Genomic DNA, 22599 nt, shown 5'->3' with positions numbered 1-22599 from the left:
TTCATCATAAGAAGCAACTATATTCGAGTCTGTCGTTGAGGCCTTTCGGCTGGCAGGCATCAAGTCTCTTGATCCAGACTGTTTCCCTTTGGAGTAGTATTTTTCTGTTATCCACGCCTGTTCTCAGTGGAACCACCTCCAATACAAGGAACCTCAGTTGGCTAACGTTATGCTGATGTGTGGTGAAATGGGCTGCCAAAGGTGCTTTGGTTGATTTATTTCTGATAGTGCTTTTGTGCTCGGTCAAGCGAACCTTGATCTTACGTTCAGTTTTGCCTACATAAGGCAGTCCACAGGGACATTTGAGGAGATATACCACGTTTTTAGAGTCACAAGTGGCGTTGGTCCGTAATTTGATTGCTTTCCCTGATGATGGGTGGTTTAAAGTATTGCCTGAAATTATATTGTGACAGTGGCTGCAGTTGAGGCAAGGTATAGTGCCTGAATACTTAACAGAGGGATCCCTGGGTTCAGTCTCAAGAATATTTTTGATGTTCTTAGCTCTCTGGTATGCAAAAAGTGGTCTGCTGTCAAAGATGCCCTGAAAGTCTGGTTCAAAACGAATCATGTCCCAACTCTTTAGGATGATGTTCTTGATTGCCTTGCTTCTTGTAGAGTACTTGGATACGAAGACCGGTCTTTGTTAACTAGTGGGTCTAGGCACGATTTCTGGCTGCTTGCAGTGTAACCTCGGGGTATCCTCTATCCCTGTATCTCTGAAGTATCTTTTCTTCCGATCTCTCATAGGACTCTGGTTCTGAACAAATCCTTTTGGCCCTTAATAGTTGAGAGTATGGCAAGTGTGTTTTGAGTGGGGTAGGATGACAACTGGTAAACATTAGAGCATTATTTCTACTTGGATACGAAGACCGGTCTTTGTTCACTAGTGGGTCTAGTGTGTGTGGTTAGAAGATCCAACCGCGTCTTGGTGGCTGCACGATTTCTGGCTGCTTGCAGTGTAACCTCGGGGTATCCTGTATCTCTGAAGTATCTTTTCTTCCGATCGCTCATAGGACTCTGGTTCTGAACAAATCCTTTTGGCACTTAATAGTTGAGAGTATGGCAAGTGTGTTTTGAGTGGGGTAGGATGACAACTGGTAAACATTAGAGCATTATTTCTATCCGGATAGAAATAATGCTCTAATGTTTACCAGTTGTCATCCTACCCCACTCAAAACACACTTGCCATACTCTCAACTATTAAGTGCCAAAAGGATTTGTTCAGAACCAGAGTCCTATGAGAGATCGGAAGAAAAGATACTTCAGAGATACAGGGATAGAGGATACCCCGAGGTTACACTGCAAGCAGCCAGAAATCGTGCAGCCACCAAGACGCGGTTGGATCTTCTAACCACACACACTAGACCCACTAGTTAACAAAGACCGGACTTCGTATCCAAGTACTCTACAAGAAGCAAGGCAATCAAGAACATCATCCTAAAGAGTTGGGACATGATTCGTTTTGAACCAGACTTTCAGGGCATCTTTGACAGCAGACCACTTTTTGCATACCAGAGAGCTAAGAACATCAAAAATATTCTTGAGACTGAACCCGTGGATCCCTCTGTTAAGTATTCAGGCACTATACCTTGCCTCAACTGCAGCCACTGTCACAATATCATTTCAGGCAATACTTTAAACCACCCATCATCATGGAAAGCAATCAAATTACGGACCAACGCCACTTGTGACTCTAAAAACGTGGTATATCTCCTCAAATGTCCCTGTGGACTGCCTTATGTAGGCAAAACTGAACGTAAGATCAAAGTTCGCTTGACCGAGCACAAAAGCACTATCAGAAATAAATCAACCAAAGCACCTTTGGCAGCCCATTTCACCACACATCAGCATAACGTTAGCCAACTGAGGTTCCTTGTATTGGAGGTGGTTCCACTGAGAACAGGCGTGGATAACAGAAAAATACTACTCCAAAGGGAAACAGTCTGGATCAAGAGACTTGATGCCTGCCAGCCGAAAGGCCTCAACGACAGACTCGAATATAGTTGCTTCTTATGATGAACTGTTGTCTCAATGTACATATATTTCTGTACCTGCATGTTTATATTCCACCTCTGTGTTCTACATTCTGTGTCTAAGCACCCTATGTTTCACTTATTATTTTCGTCTACTCATCTACTTTGTCTTTATATAGTTTTTAACTGATCATTACTCCTTTTATATCTCACCCCTTCACGGGTGATTATTTTTTGTTAACACTCCTCCCACCTCCACTGGGGATTATTATGTTCTTTGGTAACACTTCCACCTTTGGCCTGTTCTTGGTAACCTTTGGCTTATATCAGTTTACTTCCTTCCAGGATCTACTCTATTCTCTGTCCTGTTGTCTCTTTGATACTTTACACCGATTCTTCTTCATGTTTATTATGGCACCTACAGTATAATGAACGATGTCTTTGACCATTCGAAGATGGCCGCCAATATCGTCATACCATGTTTTTTGTACATATACATTGCTAGCTTATTTGATTTATGATGTCCACGACAGCATTACATTCCATTAGGCCACGGCCACTGTCATGTTCTGTTTACCGTTCATCTATATCATTTTTTCGGCATGTTTACAATGTCACTAACTTTCACGGAAGTCCGTCTTCCATGTTTACTATTGTTGTTCGGTGACCGCGTATTTATTTCCGCGTCCACTTTGACTGCATTCTAACCCCCGGCAACCCCGTATCGCGTGCGTTGCTGTACTAAACACCTGGTAAGTCTGCTTGAGTCACTCTGACTGTCACCTCCACGTTCGTTTTATCGAGCACATTATTAATTTCTCGGATCTGCACGCTGTTATGGGATATCACGCTCGGCAGATTGTTTCTGTTTTGATGGCTAACTTGAGGTTGTCTTTAAATTCCTAACACACACATTGGTATTCTTGATAGCACTCGTTCGTTATTTACACGCTTGGTTTCATTTTACCGACACAGAGACCATTGTTAACCTTACCAGCTTCCCTTTATTATTGGACCATGCATGTTTAGTTTTTGCGTTTTATTTTTCTGCGTGGTTTAGAGCTCCCCTTCCTGATACCAGTATGTTTACTTACAGATCTTTCGCTATCCCCTGACGAAGGGCTCCGCCCGAAATGCATAGGGATGTTGCATTGATCAATGGAGGTTATCTATAGTACAATTGACGTATTGCTTCACGGATATGTCACTATGACGAAATAATATGTGACTTACCAATTAAATGAACCTTCAAAACAGATTACCGTTGTCTAGAAGTGTTTGACATGAATGATACCTTGTGATGAGATTATAACTCAGAAGTTACATCTCCCATTGGAGTGCCTTTTGGAATCAACCCACGGGGAAACACACATTGTTGCGACGGGAGCAGTTCTCAAGGTCCTCCGCTTGTCCCTGGAGCTTGATGTGTTGTTCTTTGAGTAGGAGAACCTCCTCCTGCTGCAGCATCCCAAGTACTTCATCCCGTCCAGCCTCATGTTCCTCCAGTGTTGCGACTTGGTCTCCAATATCCGAGACGTCACGGCAAACCTCACTTAGATCTACCGCCAGTTGGTCTTTGAGCTCTTGAAGATCCTCTTTAAGGGCGGAGAAAAGCAAGGTCAGGAAGGCCTGAGTGGCCAGAGCGTTCGTTCCACCCGCCGCCCCCAACTCCAGGCGCGGGCTCGTCCCCTTGGGTTGGAGCATGTCCTTAACAGAGCGGTCCTTCCTAGGGCACCCCTACGCCATGTGGGGGCGGGGGGGCAGTTAAGTGGAGACCTCGCTGGGGACAGTCGCTGCGAAGCAATGCCTGGGGGGATGGACGCAAGGAGGGGGTGCCAGGGGTGTAGTAGGCCTGACTCCTATGGCAAGAAAAGAAGCCAACGGTGGGGCTAGGACCGCCCGGCAGACGCAGAGGCGGTGCTCCTACGTGGGTGCAGCTATTGGCGGTCAGGGAGGACCCCTGAAGGAGATTGCGGTGTCGAGGTATAGAGCAAGCGAGGTCTCACAAATGGTGGGCACAGAGGCCCGCAAGCGTTCCGTGGCAATTAGAGAGGCCGCAGAAGGGGGAAGCGCCAGGTCCTCTTCCCGCGATTTCCACCCCGCAGCCCGCCTAACCGTTCCCCGGCGACATGTTAAGGGTGAGTGGGGTTACACCTTGGCCAAGCGGAGTCCACTGAAAGATTTTGTAGCTCACCCTCAGGGTAAGTTCAGGCAGTAAGATTCATCAGAACTCCACAAAGAGACACCATGGGCATGCTATAGGGACAGAAACATGCATTCAGTGCCAGTAAAAAGTCAAATCATGCAGCAAGAATAAAATAGGTCATCCAACAAAAAAGCAGATCAGTTCAGCCACCCACAGACCAGGGGGTACAAAAGGGGGTGGTAATGGACGGAGCATCTGAATCAATCAAACACTCACACCCAGTCAAAAGATCTGGGTTTAATCCATCACCGTTCTTTAGCCCACTCGGCCACCCCAGTTCAGACATGGCTATATGCAAATCAGTCTGACCCTGAGCCTCATGGGAACAGTCCAGCCCGAACTACAAAGCCATGTCTTCCCTGGACCGGAAACAAGCTTCCGAGGACCGGTTTCTGGCATTCCAGCCGTCTTCAGCCCGGCTTGCTTGAATCCAGTGGCAAAGTGAGCAAGGGACTCACGTCTGAGCATACCCTGCCACACTTATGGTGGCCAAAAGTGGTACAAAAGGGAGTGGTAATGGACGGAGCATCTGAATCAATCAAACACTCACACCCATTCAAAAGATCTGGGTTTAATCCATCACCGTTCTTTAGCCCACTCTGCCACCCCAGTTCAGACATGGCTATATGCAAATCAGTCTGACCCTGTGCCTTATGGGAACAGTCCAGCCCGAACTGCCAAGCCATGTCTTTCCTGGACCGGAAACAAGCTTCCGAGGACCGGTTTCTGGCATTCCAGCCGTCTTCAGCCCGGCTTGCTTGAATCCAGTGGCAAAGTGAGCAAGGGACTCACGTCTGAGCATACCCTGCCACACTTTTTGTACCACAAGTGTGGCAGGCATGTATTGCATTCGGACACTTGTGAGTGACTTCCGGGACTGTTCCTCTGGACTTGAGACAAGAATGAGGGAAGGTACATGGCCACACCAACAGGTCACCTCAGGAGACTCTGGGGCGTCCCGATGAAAAGGTGCATCACAGCGTTGGGGGTCTCATTCACTTCAATGGGAGAAAGGTCCGGCTACACGAAGGGACTGGGGGAACAGTTCGGGGGAACCCATAGGGGGAGCTAGACCCTTGAGATCCTCTGCCACATAGGGACACCCTTGGTTCACTTCTCCTCAGGCTGTGGAGCTCGGGTGCAGTGGTGTCAGATTCCGGTGCAGGAGTCTCGCAGTTCTGGATAGATTCCAAAAGATTGAAGAACGTGTCCTCAATTCATGCTTGTTCAAAACGCAGCAAACTGACTCGGCCAATGACGGTCCGTGAAATGGAGCATGAATCTTTCTCCATGTTCGGATATTGAGGTCTTATCGGTTGAACTTAGTTCTAAGCCAAGAAGAGATTTTGAGACAATTCTGCCTTTCCAACCCGGGAGATTCGTTCTTCCCAATAACCCTGGGGCACATGACGACCGAAACATCGACCTGCACACCATCTCCTAAGGCATCCATGTATGGAAGAGCAATTATGCTTTTTAGTTGCTCTCACCTGATTAATAGGAGTGGTTGTTATGTTATGAATTGTTTTGTTGAATTAATTTATACATTCTTTCATGACATTTCTGCATTAGATTCAAGATTTTATGTATAATTAGGTTCTCCCGTGTGTTACTTTTGCTTTCAGATATCTTTAAATGTTGTTCTGTGGACTCCTGTGAGATAGTTCTTGTATGACAATCTCATTGATTAAGGTTTCAACAAATAGTATGAATGATAGTGGTTAAACAAATTCCTTGTAGACGACTTTCCCTTGTACTATCAATCATACACATTCACTCAAAAGACCCCAGACCCTACTGGTCACTTATAATACATGGAATTTGTTTTCTTATATGTGGTTTGACTGTTTGCCGATTGAGGACCGGAGCTGCTGCTGAGCCAGGTCCCACTATCAGTGGAGGCACTGTGGAAACCCTATCTATACGAATAATACAGGTTCACTGACTTCCAGCAGTATTGCAGCACGGTATATGCACAAGTATTCTCTGGATTCCCACACAGGATCAAGGCTGTAGGGAATACCTGGTTGTACCTCCATTATTTAAACAATTCAGGAAGAGTACTGCGCCTATGTATTAGCTCTAAAGAAGATTGTGTAAATCTGGCGTTTGGAGCCCCTAGGAGCCCCGCCCATATCAAGTGGAAGATACAAGTTCCCGTGCCATCCTTGGAATTGCCAAGGAATTTGCTGGTTCTTTTCACAAGAGAGACTGTTATATAATTTTAGTCTTGAGAAAGGTGGTTTACATCTGAACAATATCACCGAAACACGTCGATGCCTGTTGTTTTTAATCAGTTGCATCCCAGGAACTTGTCACTGTCCAATAGAATATGAAGGGCTGTGAACAGTCTAACATATAACAAAACGAATTCTATAGGAAACAACTTATAATAGATGAAATTAATTGCTTGCACTTGGATTTTTGTCTCTCATTGTGATATGAATGTAGCATTGTTTTTTTAATGTATACATTTTTGATGTATTGAAATTTTTAACCCCTTGAGCGCTGGTGACGGAATCATTCCGTCACCAGCCACGGACACGCTGCATGTGGATCCCTTAGGGTGGCATAAGCTATGTTGCAGCCCTTAGGGACCCTCTTTAGTACCCCTGTGCTAGGTACATGGAGCACCCTTTACTAAGGACTTACAGAGGAGCTAAAGCCCTTAGCCAGTTGTAGCATAATTTGACTTTACCTTGTTTTAGGGAAGGAGCACTGGCACCAACAGATGGTTAGCCTGCCTCAGTGTCAGAGTCCAAAATCAACATCTAGTAGCTAAAAGGGGGCAGAAGGGGGGTGAATGCAACAAAAGCCCAATTCTCTATACAACGCTTAACACTATTTAAATATAATACAACAGAGCACATCAAATGTAGTATACAGGTTTCATATTAAGTTGCATTTTTCTCACCAATTGAGCACTGCACATCGCCCACATTCTGAGTCGGGGTGCTCTTTTTTAATTTGAATTTGAATTTAAAAACATTTGTATAGCACGCTTCTACCACGCGGTTTCTTGGCGCTTTTGGATTGCGAGGAGACAACAGGAGCGGAGGGAGTTTAGACAGCGTGAGCTCGGGCGAAGAGCAGGGTTTTAAGACCTTTCCGGAACTCAGTGTAAGAAGGTGTCATGCGGAGTTCCGCAGGAAGGGAGTTCCAAAACATAGGAGCGAGAACTGCAAATTTTGTTCCGCCCGCCTTTTTCTTTCTGAATCGGTGGGTGTTTAGGAGTGCCTGATGGGTGGAGCGAAGCTCTCTGCCTGGTGTGTAAGGCTTAATGACGGAGCAAATAAACTCCGGGGCGGTGCCCATTTTGGCCTGAAAAGTGAGGCAGCCAAGCTTGAACAAGGCTCGCTCTTTAACCGGCAGCCAGTGCAGTGCCTGCAATAGAGGAGTGGCACAGTGGAATTTAGGCAGGCCGTGGATCAGGCGGGCAGCCTGGTTCTGCACTAGCTGCAGACGGTGAATGGCGTAGGCTGGAGCGCCGTTGTAAATGATGTTGCCGCAATCAAGGCGCGAGAGCACCATAGCCATCACTATGATCTTTAGGGCAGGTAGGGAGAAAAAGCGAGAGATCTTCCTAATAGTTCTGAGGGAGAAAAAGCAGGAGGAAACAACCGAATTAACCTGTGAGTGAACAGAGAGTGAAGGATTGAGGAGGATACCGAGGGTTTTGACCTTGGGGACAGGGAGCGGGGGAACACCAAGTGAAAGAGGCCAGTGAGAAGGGGACCAGGGACTGCAACCACCTCCGGTCAAGACTAGCTCCGTCTTGTCCGGATTGAGTTTGAGGTGGTACAAGGAGTTCTAGGAATCACCTGGAGTCAAGGAGGTCTGGTAAAGTGTGACTGTTTAGTGATGATCTGTTAGTACATTGCATTGTTCAGACAGGGCTCTGTAGCCCAAAGACCAGTTTGATTCCTGTTAGCACAGTACTATAAAGATTAAAACCATATGAAAGTGCGGGGGTCCCGCAAAGATTAAAACCATACGATCCCTGCGGGGGTCCCGCAGGGATCGTGTTTAAGCCCGACCCTGTTTAATACCTATGTGGCTCCCTTGGCAGAAATAACCAGAGCCTTTGGCTTCTGCCCAGTGTCCTACGCTGATGATACGCAGCTACTCTTCCCCTTTAAACAACTTACTCCGGAGATTATACAATCTTTCTCCGATGGGATGAAGGCAGTAGCGCGATGGATGTCTTCCAACTTTCTTCAATGTAATGTTAGGAAGACCGAGGTGATGCTCTTCGGTAAAGCCAGGGTCCAATGGTCCCCTGATAGGTGGCCTCTGGACCTAGGCCCAGTCCCTGAACCTAAATCAATAATCAAGAACCTGGGGGTACGTCTGGAACCGGAGTTGACCATGAAACAACATGTTAACATCACTGTGGGATCCTGTTTCCACGTGATAGGTCTCCTCCGCAGGATATTTCCTTTCCTCCCTGACTCCCATAGAAGAACTTTAGTTCAGGCTTTAGTGATCAGCCGTCTTGATTACTGTAATGGTCTTCTAGCAGGAGCTAATGAAGAGGTTTTAGACCGTCTGCAGGTAGTGCAGAATACAGCAGCCAGGCAAGTGCTTAATGCACCCCCCAGATCTCCATCTAAACCTTTATTACGTAAACTTCACTGGCTGCCCATACGTTTACGAGTAAAGTTCAAGACCTGCTGTACTATTCATAAAAGTCTTCATGAACTAGGACCTGAATATTTGTCAAAAAATGTGTTCCATATGTTCCTGCCCGTACCCTAAGGTCCAGCGAACAGTTGCTATTAAATGTACCCAAGATCAGTAAAACCAGGCTAGGCGGCAGGGCCTTGTCTGTGGTGGGTCCCAATTATTGGAATATGCTCCCACTGTCATTGAGACAATGTTCTAACCATCTTCGTTTCAGAAAGAACCTGAAAACGTTTCTGTTTAGCTCATTTTAGCTAATTTCCTTTTCTTCAGATTCTGTCCTAAATAGATAAATGTAATATCTTTGCTACCTCTATAGTTTCTCAGGCTGACTGTCACAAGCGCGGAGATACTCCTCCGGGAGTCTATTCATAGCGCTATAAAAGCCAGCAAATAAATAAATAAATGATGGAGTAAGTGATCCCCAGTGCTGCTGCCATTCACAACACATTGAGTGTGCGCTGCGGGTACTCACGGCTTCTCTCCTTCTTGGTGGCTGGGTGCCGCAGGCTGCCTTGAGCGTAAAGTTTCTGTATTTCATCTTTGATGTTGGATATTGTGATCCTGCAGAGTTAATGAAATGTGTTATAGTCTGTTTCACAATCTCTTGATAGCTGCACCACAGGATTTCTGCATGATGCAGCTCCTAAGAGGCACTAGCTGTGGGTTGTGTGTGCAAAGGAGGGTCTTGGTAAAAGGGACAATGAGTACAACAGACTGTATATCATTGTGTTCTGTACATTTTTCTTAGCATTCATACATAGTGCACCATGATATAAACATATTTTCAGCGGCTGTCAGCATGACTTGTGTGTGCGCAAGATGGAGTGAGTGTGTGTGAGCACGCATGCTCACAGACAGAATGTTTTAGGAATTTTGTGAAATTAATAATTGTTTATATTAAATGTTACGTCTGACTGAAAACAGCTGGAGTGGGGAAAGCTAAGCAAACTAGCTTAGAAAAGTCATGTAAAGGGACTGAGCCTGAAGACTGGATGATACTCTGCCACTCCCTCCCAAGAAGACCCTTCATGGCCGGAGCCTCAAGCAGAGTTATATTTAAGTAAACCTACCAGGGACCTTCGTTATGCTAGTTACTGAATCCTTATGGGTACTCTATCACCAATTCCTACAACAGCTTGGCACTGTAACGTGAGAGATGTACCCCTTGCCATAGGATAGTGGGCAATCAGAAGAGTTATAAATTAAGAGGCATTATTGAAAGTATATCCGATAGCCATCTTAAGAGATCTAACAGAATGACAGGGAGAATGGATGTTGTGTGGGGCATAGTTTTTGCGTTTTAAACATTTAGTTGTCAGATACCTAAAAAGGATAGTGGTTTGATTTAATTTCTTTCATGCAAAGTAGTTATGAAAGAAGTTGAGTTTTCCTACAAGAGCTGGCATAGTTTAGACTAGAGAACATCTCAGACCTGTTGCCTGGTTAACCGAAGGCGTCTAAGAGACACCACACGAAAGCAATGAAAAAGATGAAAAGGCCAGAAAGCCTATGTACTGCCAATATTAATACTCAAACAAGTAAACCAAAGGGTTGGAAGAGGAAAGAATGATATGACTCACGATTTTCAACATGCCTACATTCTAGAAGTATAAAACAAGTAGAAGCTTGTACATGGAATCTTCTGGTATTTGTGTAGGACTGTAATTCAACAAATGCTGACAGTGCGTGAACAAAGATGTTGACAAAAGGTAGTATCACAGGAATAAACAGGCTAAGGGCCAGAATTATTAAAAAAGTCACAACGCAGCAAGACAATTTGCTGCGCTACATGTTAGGGCGAGAGCAGGAATCTGCAATATTTACTGAGATCACGCATTCTTGCTCTCTCCCTGAGCTTGCCTAGTGTCAACGCAGGCCTCCTTGTGCCATGGCGGATTGTTTTGTGCAGTAAGAGACACCTTCCTGCACAAATACAGTCCTTCGAGGCATTTGTGATGGCCTTTGAGAAATAAAAAAAGAACTAAAGATATTTCTCCTTGTGGCGCCTCTGTTGGGATGGTGTAACATTTTGCTGCAGTCCCAGGTTTACTACTCTTAGTAAATTTGGGAATGTGCCAAAATCCATGGTGGACGCGTGGGAACACCTTCCCAACGCAGAGTAACGCAAGGCAGCGGCTTTCACTGTTTTGCCTTACTCCAGATTGACTAGGCCCCGCAGAGGCACACAAGGTGGCTCTGCATGCCTCAGTAAATCAGACTTAAGCCTTTGCATGAAGCAATGGCTTGATAAATATGGCCCTAAGTGTTACAGGCAACTATTTATCGGAGGCTCCGAAAACAAGCTTTTTGTATGTTGCAATAAGCAGAGTACTAAATAGTCTAATTTTTTTTTTAACTGAGTGTAGACTAGGGCCAAGATATACTAATGATATGAGTCGGGTTTGCATTACTTTTTTACAGTAAACCTGAAGTCAAGTTTTAAGGTGGGATTTACTATCTAACACACATCTGGATTTACATTGGGCAGCATCCTAAAGTTGTGCAGTGCGCTACCCCTTGCATTACTTTGCGTCAATCGGGCGTTCCACGGCAGTGCATGGGTGGTCCTGTGCAACCACCCATGAGTTTTGACCCAAATAATAACCTGCAAAGAATTGTAGACAAATCCTACGCCTCCTTGAGGAAGGTGGAACGAGGAGAAATATTTTCAATTTGCGTTTTTGTCACTTCGAATGTGTGCAGCATTGTACATCACACATACAAAAGGGAAAAACCTTAAAGCATAGTTTTTTAGGTCTCGCTTGCTCTGCAAAAGATATTGTGAAGAAGGAGCTTTAAGAAGGGGACTTGAAGCCCCGTCCCTTATTGTCATTGGCTGGCGTCATGGTTTATGTAAAACGGTGGCCTTTGATTGGAACTGAGGGTTTTTGGTTGCCGCCCTTGCCCCTTTTCGTCTGGCCCATCTGGACTTGATCGTCTGCCTTTCGCTGTCGTGAAGAACTTTCTTACCTTCATGAGGTGTGTACTGCCGGATCACGTTTCCTAAGTGAGGCACGCACAACGCGCATGGCGCGCTTTCAATTTCCTATCAAACCGTCACTTTTTTAATTTTATTTATAGGGCAGTCCTCTTCCACTTTAGGGACCGCGTTTGTTTACTTAATTGTTTAGCTGTAGTATGGGCCGCTCAGCTTGAGTGACTGGTCTTGAGAACCATGTACCCACCTCTGCCTCCTCTCTGATGATCAGACTGCAGGAGCTTCTAGGGAATCCATCAGCAGGCCCAGATTAGGAGGAAGTGTGAGATCTTGTTATTGTTCTTTATACAAGTGTACAAAATCTCCGGCCTTATTTGAAGAGTCAGGTATCCAAGCAGATACCCGTGGCCCAATTTCATGGTCACTGGGGCCTACAGACACAAGTCAGAGAAATCGTTAACCACCACTACCTAGATAATTTAATGTCCTAAATCTTCCATGAAACAATATAAAATCCTTATAAAAAATACGCAAGCTGCCTATTTTGAATGGAAAATTCTAGATACAGCCAATTCGTCGAAGTAGACCTACCGTATAGTACGGTCACTTATGAAAGTCCCCGAACCTCAGCCTGTCGGTGACCCCACCGGCGCCAGATGCACCCAACTCGCCGAGTTCTTCTCATCTAAAATTCTCAAAATCCTAAAGACCTTTCCCCAGCTCCACCCCCCGACAGATCCATCAGACTGGCCCATCGACCAAGGCGCCCCCTTCCTGGATGCCTACCTCCCCATTTCCATCGAGAGGTTGGTGGCCACCCTCAATCAAGTGAAGAGTGGGTCCCCGGCCTATCCAGCGCCCATGAGCAAGCTGAAATTAGTTGCTCCTACAATATCCCCACTCCTAACCAGGCTGATAAATGCCTCCCTCTCCCGAGGGACAGTTCCCGCCAATTGGAAAAGTGCGACAGTTTGTGCACTCCTCAAAAAACCCCACCTAGACCCCACGGACCCCTCAAACTTTAGACCCATCTCCCTCCTCCCAGGCATTAGCAAAGTGGCAGAAAAAATCGTGAACGAACAGCTATCTACCTTTTTAGAGACCAACAACCTCCTACGCCACTCCCAGACTGGGTTCAGACCAGGACAGGGGACCGACACCGCCCTATTGGCCGTGACACAGGAGACCAGATCCATCTTGGACGCAGGGGTGTCAGAGGCAGTGATCCTCCTGGACCTAAGCGCTGCCTTTGACCCGGTGGATCATATCATCCTCCTCCACCGTCTTCACAAAACTGGAGTCACTGGCACCGCCGTGGCCTGGTAAAAATAGTTTCTGGAGAATAGGACCTTCCAAGTGGCCGATAGTCATGGCCATTCCAAAGCTCTTACCCTTCAATGTGGGGTTCCTCAGGGATCATCCCTGAGCCCCACACTTTTTAATGTTTACATGGCCCCCTTAGACGACATAGCCTCACCATTCGGCATAATAATAATAATAATAATACAGATGCTTATAGAGCGCAAACAGCTACCTCTGGGGAGGTGTCCCGGCGCTAGCGAGTCCTACAGCAAAGAGCGAGTAGTCAAGAGGAAGAACAGAATTATTGCATAAAGAGCCAAGTTTTTAGGAGCTTCCTAAAGCTGGCTTCTGTCGTGGCGGATTGGATGGCAAGGGGCAGGGTATTCCAAAGTATCGCCGTGCCGGCCGAGAAGGACCTGCCTCCAAGTCTAGCTTTCCTCACGCGCGGTACAGTTAACTTGAGCAGGGAGTTTGAGCGCAGCTCTCGTTTTTGGTGGTAGCGGGGGAGTCGGAGTTTTAGATAATTGGGACACGTGCCTTTTAGCGCTCTGAAGGCCAGGGTAAGCACCTTGAACTTAATTCTGCTAGCCACTGGCAACCAATGCAGCTCATGCAGATGCGGAGAGATGTGCTGCCTGAAAGGGACACGTTTTATCAATCTCGCAGCCGCATTCTGCACGATCTGTAAGCGTTGCATCGCATATTTGGGCAGACCAAGATAGAGGCCATTAGAATAGTCAAGTCGAGATGTGATTGTTGCGTGAACAACCGTTTTTCGACACTCAACTGGTAGCAGGGGCAGAAATTTCCGCAAATTTCTGAGTTTGTGCAGGCAGCCAGCGGTGAGCTGTTGTATATGCGGCAAGAAAGACAGGTTCTCATCCCATCTTACTCCTAGATTTTTCGCATGGGTTCCGGGAGAAGGGGCAGGGCCCATTTCCGTTGGCCACCACAGGTCCGGAGGGGGATGTTTGAGATTTCCGAAGAAAAGCACCTCCGTTTTGCTCGCATTCATTTTGAGCTTATTAGTGTTCATCCATTTGGCCACGTCTCGAAGACAGCCCCTGATTTTGCTGAAGGCTGCCTCATAAAGGTGGTCATGTACGCCGACGACACCCAACTAGTAGTCTCCTTCAATCAAACCGACCAGTCCATGGAGAATCAAGCCTCCTGTCTGCATAATATATCCAAATGGATATGCGACGCTCGACTAAAACTCAACGGTGAGAAATCTGAGATTATGCTCCTAGGCGACCCACACAAACTCCCCAAGTCCCTTGCCTGTCCACCCAGCATGGGCTCCCCCCCTGCACCAAAAAAGGAAATCAAGATCTTAGGCTTCTGGCTCGACCAGGATCTCAGTTTCATATCCCAAGCGAGAAAGACAGCCGGCACTTGCTTTGGGCTCATGCGAACTGCCCGGAAGATCCTCCCTCTTGTCCCCCCCACCCCAGTCTAGGAAAATTCTCATCCAGGGCCTTATTATCTCTAGACTGGATTATGGAAACGCCCTGTAGTTGGGCGCCCCAGTAGCTGTCATCAAAAAACTTCAGCACGCTCAGAATGCCGCAGCAAGACTCCTCACGGGGACGAAATCCAGATGCTCGGCTAAACCCTCCCTTAAAGCCCTTCACTGGCTCCCCATTCAGGAGCGCATCGCCTTTAAAACCCTCTGCATATCTCATAAAATCTTACAGGGCAAAGGTCTGCCAATACTAAAACCACTCATCAAACCCCATAAATCCACCAGACAGCTCAGATCAGACTCCCTTTTCCTGAATATTTTTTAAATATTTTGCCCTGTGTACCTTATTCTTGAGCCAGGCTCTCTGCACTTGTTAGTTTCACGCCAGCGCCCCATTCCACCACGGGTTTTCCTGCTTGTTGTGGAGGGTGCCAGCACAGATTGTTGGTCTCTCGCTGATTGGGGAGTGAGGGTCACACGCTAGTTCCACCTCCCAGCGCCACCCTACTTAACCCTCATGACCTGCTCCGCGCATAGCGGACGCACCAAAGGCAAACCTGTCTGCGCCCGTCCGCGCCAAGGTCGCGTCAGGGGCCAGGGAGGCTGCGCCACCGACTATTCGCTCACAAGGAAGGCTTTGTTATACTAGAAAGCTCCTGCTTGAGCTTAGGTCTCTTGCTAAGACTTGTTACCATACCATTGCCCCAGAGGCTTTCTGAGTTAAGATGGGTGGTGGGTGCCAGAGTTGTGGTCCCGGAAAGGAGAATATACGGAAGTCACAGTCGATTTCTACTGTACCCAAGCCCTCTCCCAGTCTGACGACTGAAAAGGGGTTTCTTATTAATGCGAGGTAGTTAGTAAAAATAATATTGCTTTTAGGGACTTTGTCTCAGCCAGGAAGCCTACTTGGGTGTTTATCACAGAGACCTGGGCAACAGATGACTCGGGACTTGACCTGGTAGATTCTATTTCTACCGGATATGCTCTGGCTAGGATGGACAGAGTTGTTCGCCGAGGAGGAGGAGTAGGAATCCTGTACAAGGACTCTCTTATTAGTCGCACTTAGTCTCTTTCTACTCGCTCAGACCCTTTCCAGGCTTTCTACTTTTCTATTAATTCCAGTCCTTCTGTTTCTTTTTCCGGCCTCTTGTTTTATAGACAACCGGGCCCTAGATCTTCTTTCAGCCAGGATATGATCAAATTGCTAGAGCCGTTTATCGAGAGGCCCAATATTACTCTCCTTGGCGATTTTAATTTCCATCTGGAGAATACGGGATCTAGAGATACCCAGGCACTCCTGGAAATGTTGGACTCTTGCGGTCTGGCTCAGTTGGTGGTAGGCCCCACCCATCTGGCAGGACATACACTAGATGGAGTCTTTTCCAATGACCCTAGGCTGAAGGTGGGACCTCCGGTCCCGTTAGCCTGGTCTGACCACTTTGCTGTACTGCTAGATTTGTCATACCACTGAGCTCAAAATAACCATAAGGTACTTTATTTACTCCACTCATTTCACATTTTTAAACCGCCATTGTTCACAAGGGCAGGGGTCACTAACTGAAACCATAAATCTCTGCCGGTACCTCCAGAGGCCCACGAGGCTCCTCGGCATATCTCCTCCTCCTCCACACAGGTCCAAAGCAATAACAACAAACAGAGGACTATGATTCCCCTTCTTGGCAGCCATTTTAGACTGTTCTTTCGCAGTGGCGGCCATCATGGACTAGTTCAATCTCACTATTGGAGCAAGAGCTGAGACCAGACACATAGTCTAAGTTCTACTACAGCGCTCCTTACTTGCCTGTATCCTGTGATAGTGTCTGCCTTTTATTGCAGCTTTTCTACATCTACTTGTTTTTGCAACTGTCCTTACCTATAATGCACCGACTGCTACAACATATATTCCTGGATGCTTACAATGTACAACAATTTGTCTCTCTATGTACTGGCCCTATAACCTGTTATGAAATTGTTTCTTACCTGTAACGCATCGACTGCTTCCTCATATATTCCGGGGTGCCCATAGTTTACACTATTTGGTCTTACGTAGTGGTCCCATATCCTGTTTTTACCTGTAATGCACCGATTGAGATGCTGGGATTGAGACTTCTGTCATGACTTCAAACAAATTAGTTGTAAAGGGGCAGCTGAAATTCCAAGAGCCTAGTCCCAACAGCTCGACGACTTCGGAGGGCTGGAAGTGGTCCCCCGCTACACGGCGGAGGAGGGCACTGGACATCGAATGCTGTCTTATGTAAAGCGCTGTGATAACCTAATCGGTTCAAGATCCTGAAATGTGCAACGTAACTGATTCTATGTAAACTGCTGTGATTACATGTAACGGAACTGGTGCTATGTAAAGCGCTCTGATAACCTAATCGGTTCAAGTTCGCGCTATAGAAAACTCTAAAAATAAATAAATAAATAAATAGTCCCCTCCCTACCAGACGCTAAGAAGTGGGAACTCAGAAGGATTTTTAAATCAATTTATAATGAGGTACTCTCTCCCTATCTGAATGGGTTGACGCCTGTTGACTCGCAGGATGCTAACTCTGCTGCTCTCGAACTCGCGTATGCTCTTTCAGGGGCATTGGATACCTTGGCCCTTCCCAAATAGCATTACTCAGCGAGGAAGAGTCCCTGGGCGCCCTGGTTCTCAGACAGACTCAGGCAGCTGAGACAAGGGTGTCGAAAACAGGAATGGCTCTGGCGGGCCCATCGCGATCCCTTGGAGAAGGAACAACATAAACTCTGTCTAAAGGAATATAAGTTAGCCATTGTGGAGGAAAAGAGGGCTTATTTCTCTAAGGTTACTGCCTCTCTTAACTCTCCCAGACAGCTTTTTAAAATCATAGACTCCCTATCATCTCCCCAGTTAGTAGATTCTATAGTGGAATCCCAAGAGCTGTGCGATAATATTTCTGTCTTTTTCCATACTAAGATCTTGGATATTTTTGGCACGCTTGAATCTTTAAACTTTGGTATGGGACCTTCTATTCTCCCTGCCTTTTCCAAGGCCGGGAGTCTGCCTAGTGAGCAACCCTCGAGTCTTTTGTCCTTCCCTCTCTTAACACCTGAGGTGATGACTCAGCTTCTGGACAACACTAAATTGGGCTCTCCTTTAGATTCTTGCCCGCTTAAAGTACTGAAAGCCTGCCGGGAAGCGGTTATTCCCACTCTTATGAATGTTATGAACCGTGCTATTTCGGAGGGAGTTTTTCCCTCCTCATGAAAGATGGCGGCTGTAAAACCTCTTCTGAAGAAACCTGCTTTGTACCCAGGGGTTCTGAAAAATTTCCGTCCTATTTCGCTGCTTCCTGCCCCTGCAAAGATGTTGGAGTCCCATTTTAATCTCCATCTTAGCTCTTTCCTTAGGGACTCGGCCCTCTTGGATGTCTCTCAGCACGGTTTCAGGAGACTTCACAACACTGAAACTGCCCTCACTGTTGTTAACAACATTTGCTCTCAGGTCGACAAGGGCCATACCACTCTTTTGGTCCTGCTAGACCTTACGGCGGCCTTCGACACCCTGTCCCCATCTATACTGGTGTCCCGCCTCAGGGAGATAGGGGTCGGAGGCCTTGCTCTGAGCCTTCTTGCTTCCTTTCTCAACGAAAGGGAACAGAGAGTGAAATTGGGCCAGTTTCTATCTGCCCCTAAGCCTGTGCACTGTGGGGTCCCCCAGGGCTCTTCATTGAGCCCTACATTGTTTAACACCTATGTGGCCCCACTTGCCAGGGTGGTTAGATCATTTGGGCTGGAGGTGCTGTCTTATGCTGATGACACCCAAGTAATGGTCTCTCTCACTCATTCCGTGAAGGACTCTTCCCTGAATTTCAGGAATTGTATGGAGGCTGTCTCCCAGTGGATGGTGCAGAACTTCCTGAAACTGAACGGGGAGAAAACTGAGGTTTTGATCTTTGGGGGCAATCAGGATATCTGGTCAAGGGATTGGTGGCCGCCCTCACTTGGGGAATGCCCCCTTCCTCACCAGTATGCTAAGAACTTAGGGGTGCTAATGGACACTGCCCTTTCCTTTGACCGTCAGGTCAACAGGACTGTTTCCACCTGCTGTGGCATCATCCGGGTTCTCAGAAAGATCGTCCACTATCTCTCCCCTGATGCTCGGAAACAGGCTACGGTGGCATTAGTCTCCTCTAGATTGGACTATTGTAACACCCTCTATCTGGGCGTTAACAAGAGCCTTATCCATCGCCTCCAAATGGTCCAGAATGCGGCGGCGAAGATGGTTCTGAATCTCCCTAGACTGGCCATGGCCTCGGCAGACCGGAAGAACTTACATTGGCTCCCTATACATTCCAGGATTACTCTTAAAATTCTCTGTCTATCTCATGGAGCTCTCTAAGGTACTGGCCCAGAGGGGATTAGGTCACTCGTTCATCCTTACTCCCCTAGTAGATCCCTTCGTTCCTCCAATAAAAATCTTCTTGAGGTCCCCAGGTTTGTAAGAGCGAAATGGGGAGGCAGAGCGTTTTCCTCTGTTGTACCCAGATTGTGGAACTCTCTCCCCCGTGAGCTCTTAGGGCAACCTTCGTTTGCTCTGTTCCGCAAGGCCCTAAAAACTTGGCTCTTTTTCTGAAGCGTACCAGTATAGCCAACGCTGGCGGATTATGTGTTGGATGACCTGCTTTGGCGCCTTGATGCCCTTGGACTAATTTGCACAATATAAGACTCCATTCATTCATTCATTCATTCATTCATTGAAGCAATACATAACTTACATGTGAGCCTTTGAGGAAACTGTTCTAGTATATCAGTGGCTGCCTCATGCTGATTGTAGCCTTTACCCCCTTTCAGATGTCTTACATTGGACTTTACAGACAAGCTGGGAATATGACAGAGGTAGAATTCCAATTATCCTTTACCCAGTGGTTAAACTACCACACCAATTGACTCAATGTTTTTGATTACAGAAAAAAGAACTGTTGAGGATGCACAGTCACATGGGGAATGTTCTACATCTTAATGCAGTACTGGCATGCAAGCCTTGTAAGAACAACTTTGAAAAGTAGTTTTCACTCCTAGAATGAGTGTCACAGTAAACAAAGGTAACTTTATCCTTAAATCCTATATTATAAGACGTAATGCAGGTTTGTTGTGCATACTCCTAATTAAGTCAGCTAAAAACATATTGATTTAAATGTATCAGTAATATTTCTTCTAGTAAACAATATTTTCTCAGATGAGGAAAGGCCCAAGTACGCTTGTCTTGATTCCATAAGGATATGATCCTCTTCCAATGTTTTGTGGGTGCCGGTCTGCAGTTTAGACTTTGGTATGAAAGTAGTTCTTGTGTTCAGTTCCGAAACTCGAACGAGTCCAAAAGCATATTCTAATTACAACATTCAATTATGTATCTACCTCCGATAATGGGTAGCCTATGTACACCTTCCACAATTCTGAAGAATCTCAAAGGCCGTCAATCATGTGTGAGACTTCATTTTTCAGACCAACGAACACCGGTGACAGGTGGGAGAGTCAAGTGGATGTTGCTGATAGTTTAGTCAGCAATGATCCTGCCTTTGGGGAAAAGAAGAACTCTCAAGCAATTTACAATCGAAGGAGATATGAGAGGACTCACTCTGTTTTGCTTCTTGTTTTTCCCTCGGGTGGGACTCACCTGAGTGGATTACTGTTTTTCCTAAAGTTTCCTTTTTCTTTTCCCCTCCAAAAAATCCTAGGTGAAGTGGCTCTTAGGGATCCCTGGCCCTGAAGATTGCCTCAGACCAATTTGGGCTTTTAATGTGGGCAGAAACATGGTGGCCTAGCTACTGAGCCAGTGAGCCATTGTCCTCAAGAACTGTCCCATTTGTTTCTAATCTTACCTATCGTTCTCACTAATAAAGGTAGACTTCCCAGGAACTGTAAGGTATTTTTAATCCACTGATCCGGATCCCTCCTTTATGCAGTAGGTTTATATCTAGGAACTCCTTCCTGCCCTGAGTCCAAAGGGAGGTCGAGTCTGCCATGGTGGTACTGTCCTACGAGGGTGGGGAGAGGTTGCTGATGATTAAGAATGACACAAATTTGTGTGGGAGACCATTTCTTCCATGAGGATGACCTTCCCTTTCCTTTGGACTTGCACAGGAATTCTGTGAATGTCCTACGTGGACTTCTGTATGTCCGTTTCAGGGTAGTAATACTGGATACTGTGTTCTCTATACAGCTGCCATACATATTTGTGTTTGTTGAAATACCAAGGAAATCAGTAATTCAGTGCCAGATTTTCCTAGTAATCCCTGTCACCTACATCCCCTGCTTTTCTTCCTGGAGGTTCCCTTTTATGAGACAAAATGTCCAGGAGACAAGAACTGCTTGGAAACACCTTGGCATGCCCATGAAGCAAGTAACAGGAATTACTGGCCCGTTGGAATTAAAAGGACACTCATAATGCAATCCTTAATATGCCATTTCTAAGGAACGTTTGATGCTTGAAGAGAGGGGTTGCTCACTCCTTGGCCTTCATCTGAACTTGCATGTCAAATGTGTGTTTCATATCATTGAAGAGGATTGTCAAAGTCTAATTAGTGCTATATGAATGGAATGGGGTGACCACAGGTCCTATGAAATGTCTATGCATGGAAGATGGGGCTTTAATTGCGAATTGAGTATCGCAGACCAATCTGCAATTAAAAGCTTCTTGAATCTTAAATCTTAACATCTTTCAGATTTTTAGTTGGGCTCTCAATGTTCATCAATAGTATTTCATACCATTGACTCTGCTACCAGGGCCCTGCCCTAATGTTTTTGCTGCCTACATTTTTTGGGGGGCAGGGAGTCTGTGCCTCTGATGATTGGAAGGTCCTGCCTGGGAAGTAAAGATGGACTATTTTCTGCAAGTAGGATGGGCCACTGTTGTAGGATGCTATTTAACCTGTGTGTAAGGCATTAGGCCTAATTCTAGAGACCACTGGAAGCCAATGGAGGTTTTCAGTTCAGGGGTGATGTGGTCTTGTTGATGCAGATTTGGGGGTAAACACTGTCCGGATTTGTTCTCGAGTTTCCAAACAGATGTTAGTGACAAAGATTAAAAAGGCAAGTTTGTCACTGTGAAGGTTGACTTGTAGTAAGTCACAACAGAAAGTTCCCGAACAGAACTTGTAAAATAATTCTGAAACTTATTTTATTCTTTTCAACTGAAGGTTCTCTGGGAAGCGGAATAGATTTCTTCGGAGATCTGGTAATGCGTTCTCCTCTGCCCCAGCTCGTTCCTTCTTGAGGGACTTGGCAGTTTTAATGCAGATTTTGGTCAAGAGGAGTTAACCACTGGTAGATTTTACTTCTTAGGCTGCTGCAGCAGTTTGCAGCTGCAGAGAAGCTCTTTTTCTTAGCCTGTGGTCTTCCTGGAGTATCCAGTATAAGGTAGAAGGGCACAAACAAAAATATTGTAGCACCAAGCCTAGAATATTCCTCCGGTTTGCTTGTGTACAGCAGGTGTTTAAGTAGTTGACCCTTTCTGTAGCAGTTGATCACATTTGGAAATAACAGGTTGAGGAAAAATGTGCTTGCGTCCAATCAGCTTTCAAAGATGTGGAAGTTTGTTAGTGAGCAGGTTTGATGTTGTGCCACTGGTTAATGCTGCCCTGGATTACCTTCTTGGAAAGAGGCATGGATATTGACCAAACTATATAGGTGCATGATCTCAGACTCCAAAGGTGTAGCCTGTCTCGGGGAGTGAAAGTCGCAGGACTCTACAGAAAGCAATGTTTAATATTAAAAAGTATTGATGTTGGAGCAGGCTACAAATAGACTATGCATAGAAACTAATCCAAACATAAATGAAAGTTGATTGTTCACAAGACGGAGAGCTTTCCAGGGAGTTTGGGGAGGGTCTCTCATCCCCTCACTGTAAGAAAAAGATTGACGGTGCCTTCATAGGTAGGCTCTGGTCAAAGAACAAAGCACACACTGGTCCTCAGGATTCCAGGTCAACACTGATGTGCTAGAGTATTCCGATATCTTTTACTACTGGGCTTGTTGTCCAAAGCCTGAAAGACATCATGGGCTT

General features: G+C 46.1%; 1 protein-coding gene across 1 annotated transcript in view; it reads right to left on the bottom strand.

Moving 5' to 3' along the window:
* Window positions 1-22599, bottom strand: part of LOC147746874 (uncharacterized) — a 290318-nt gene that overhangs the window by 63310 nt on the left and 204409 nt on the right. Inside the window, exon 10 of the mRNA XM_086952279.1 lies at window positions 9338-9426. Coding sequence (XP_086808405.1) covers window positions 9338-9426 — 89 coding nt within the window. The remainder of the gene's footprint in view (window positions 1-9337; window positions 9427-22599) is intronic.

This window comes from Lissotriton vulgaris, chromosome 1_1 (genome assembly GCF_964263255.1).
Source record: "Lissotriton vulgaris chromosome 1_1, aLisVul1.2, whole genome shotgun sequence".
Taxonomy (NCBI): Eukaryota; Metazoa; Chordata; class Amphibia; order Caudata; family Salamandridae; genus Lissotriton; species Lissotriton vulgaris.
This window is presented reverse-complemented; position numbering and strand designations above follow the sequence as displayed.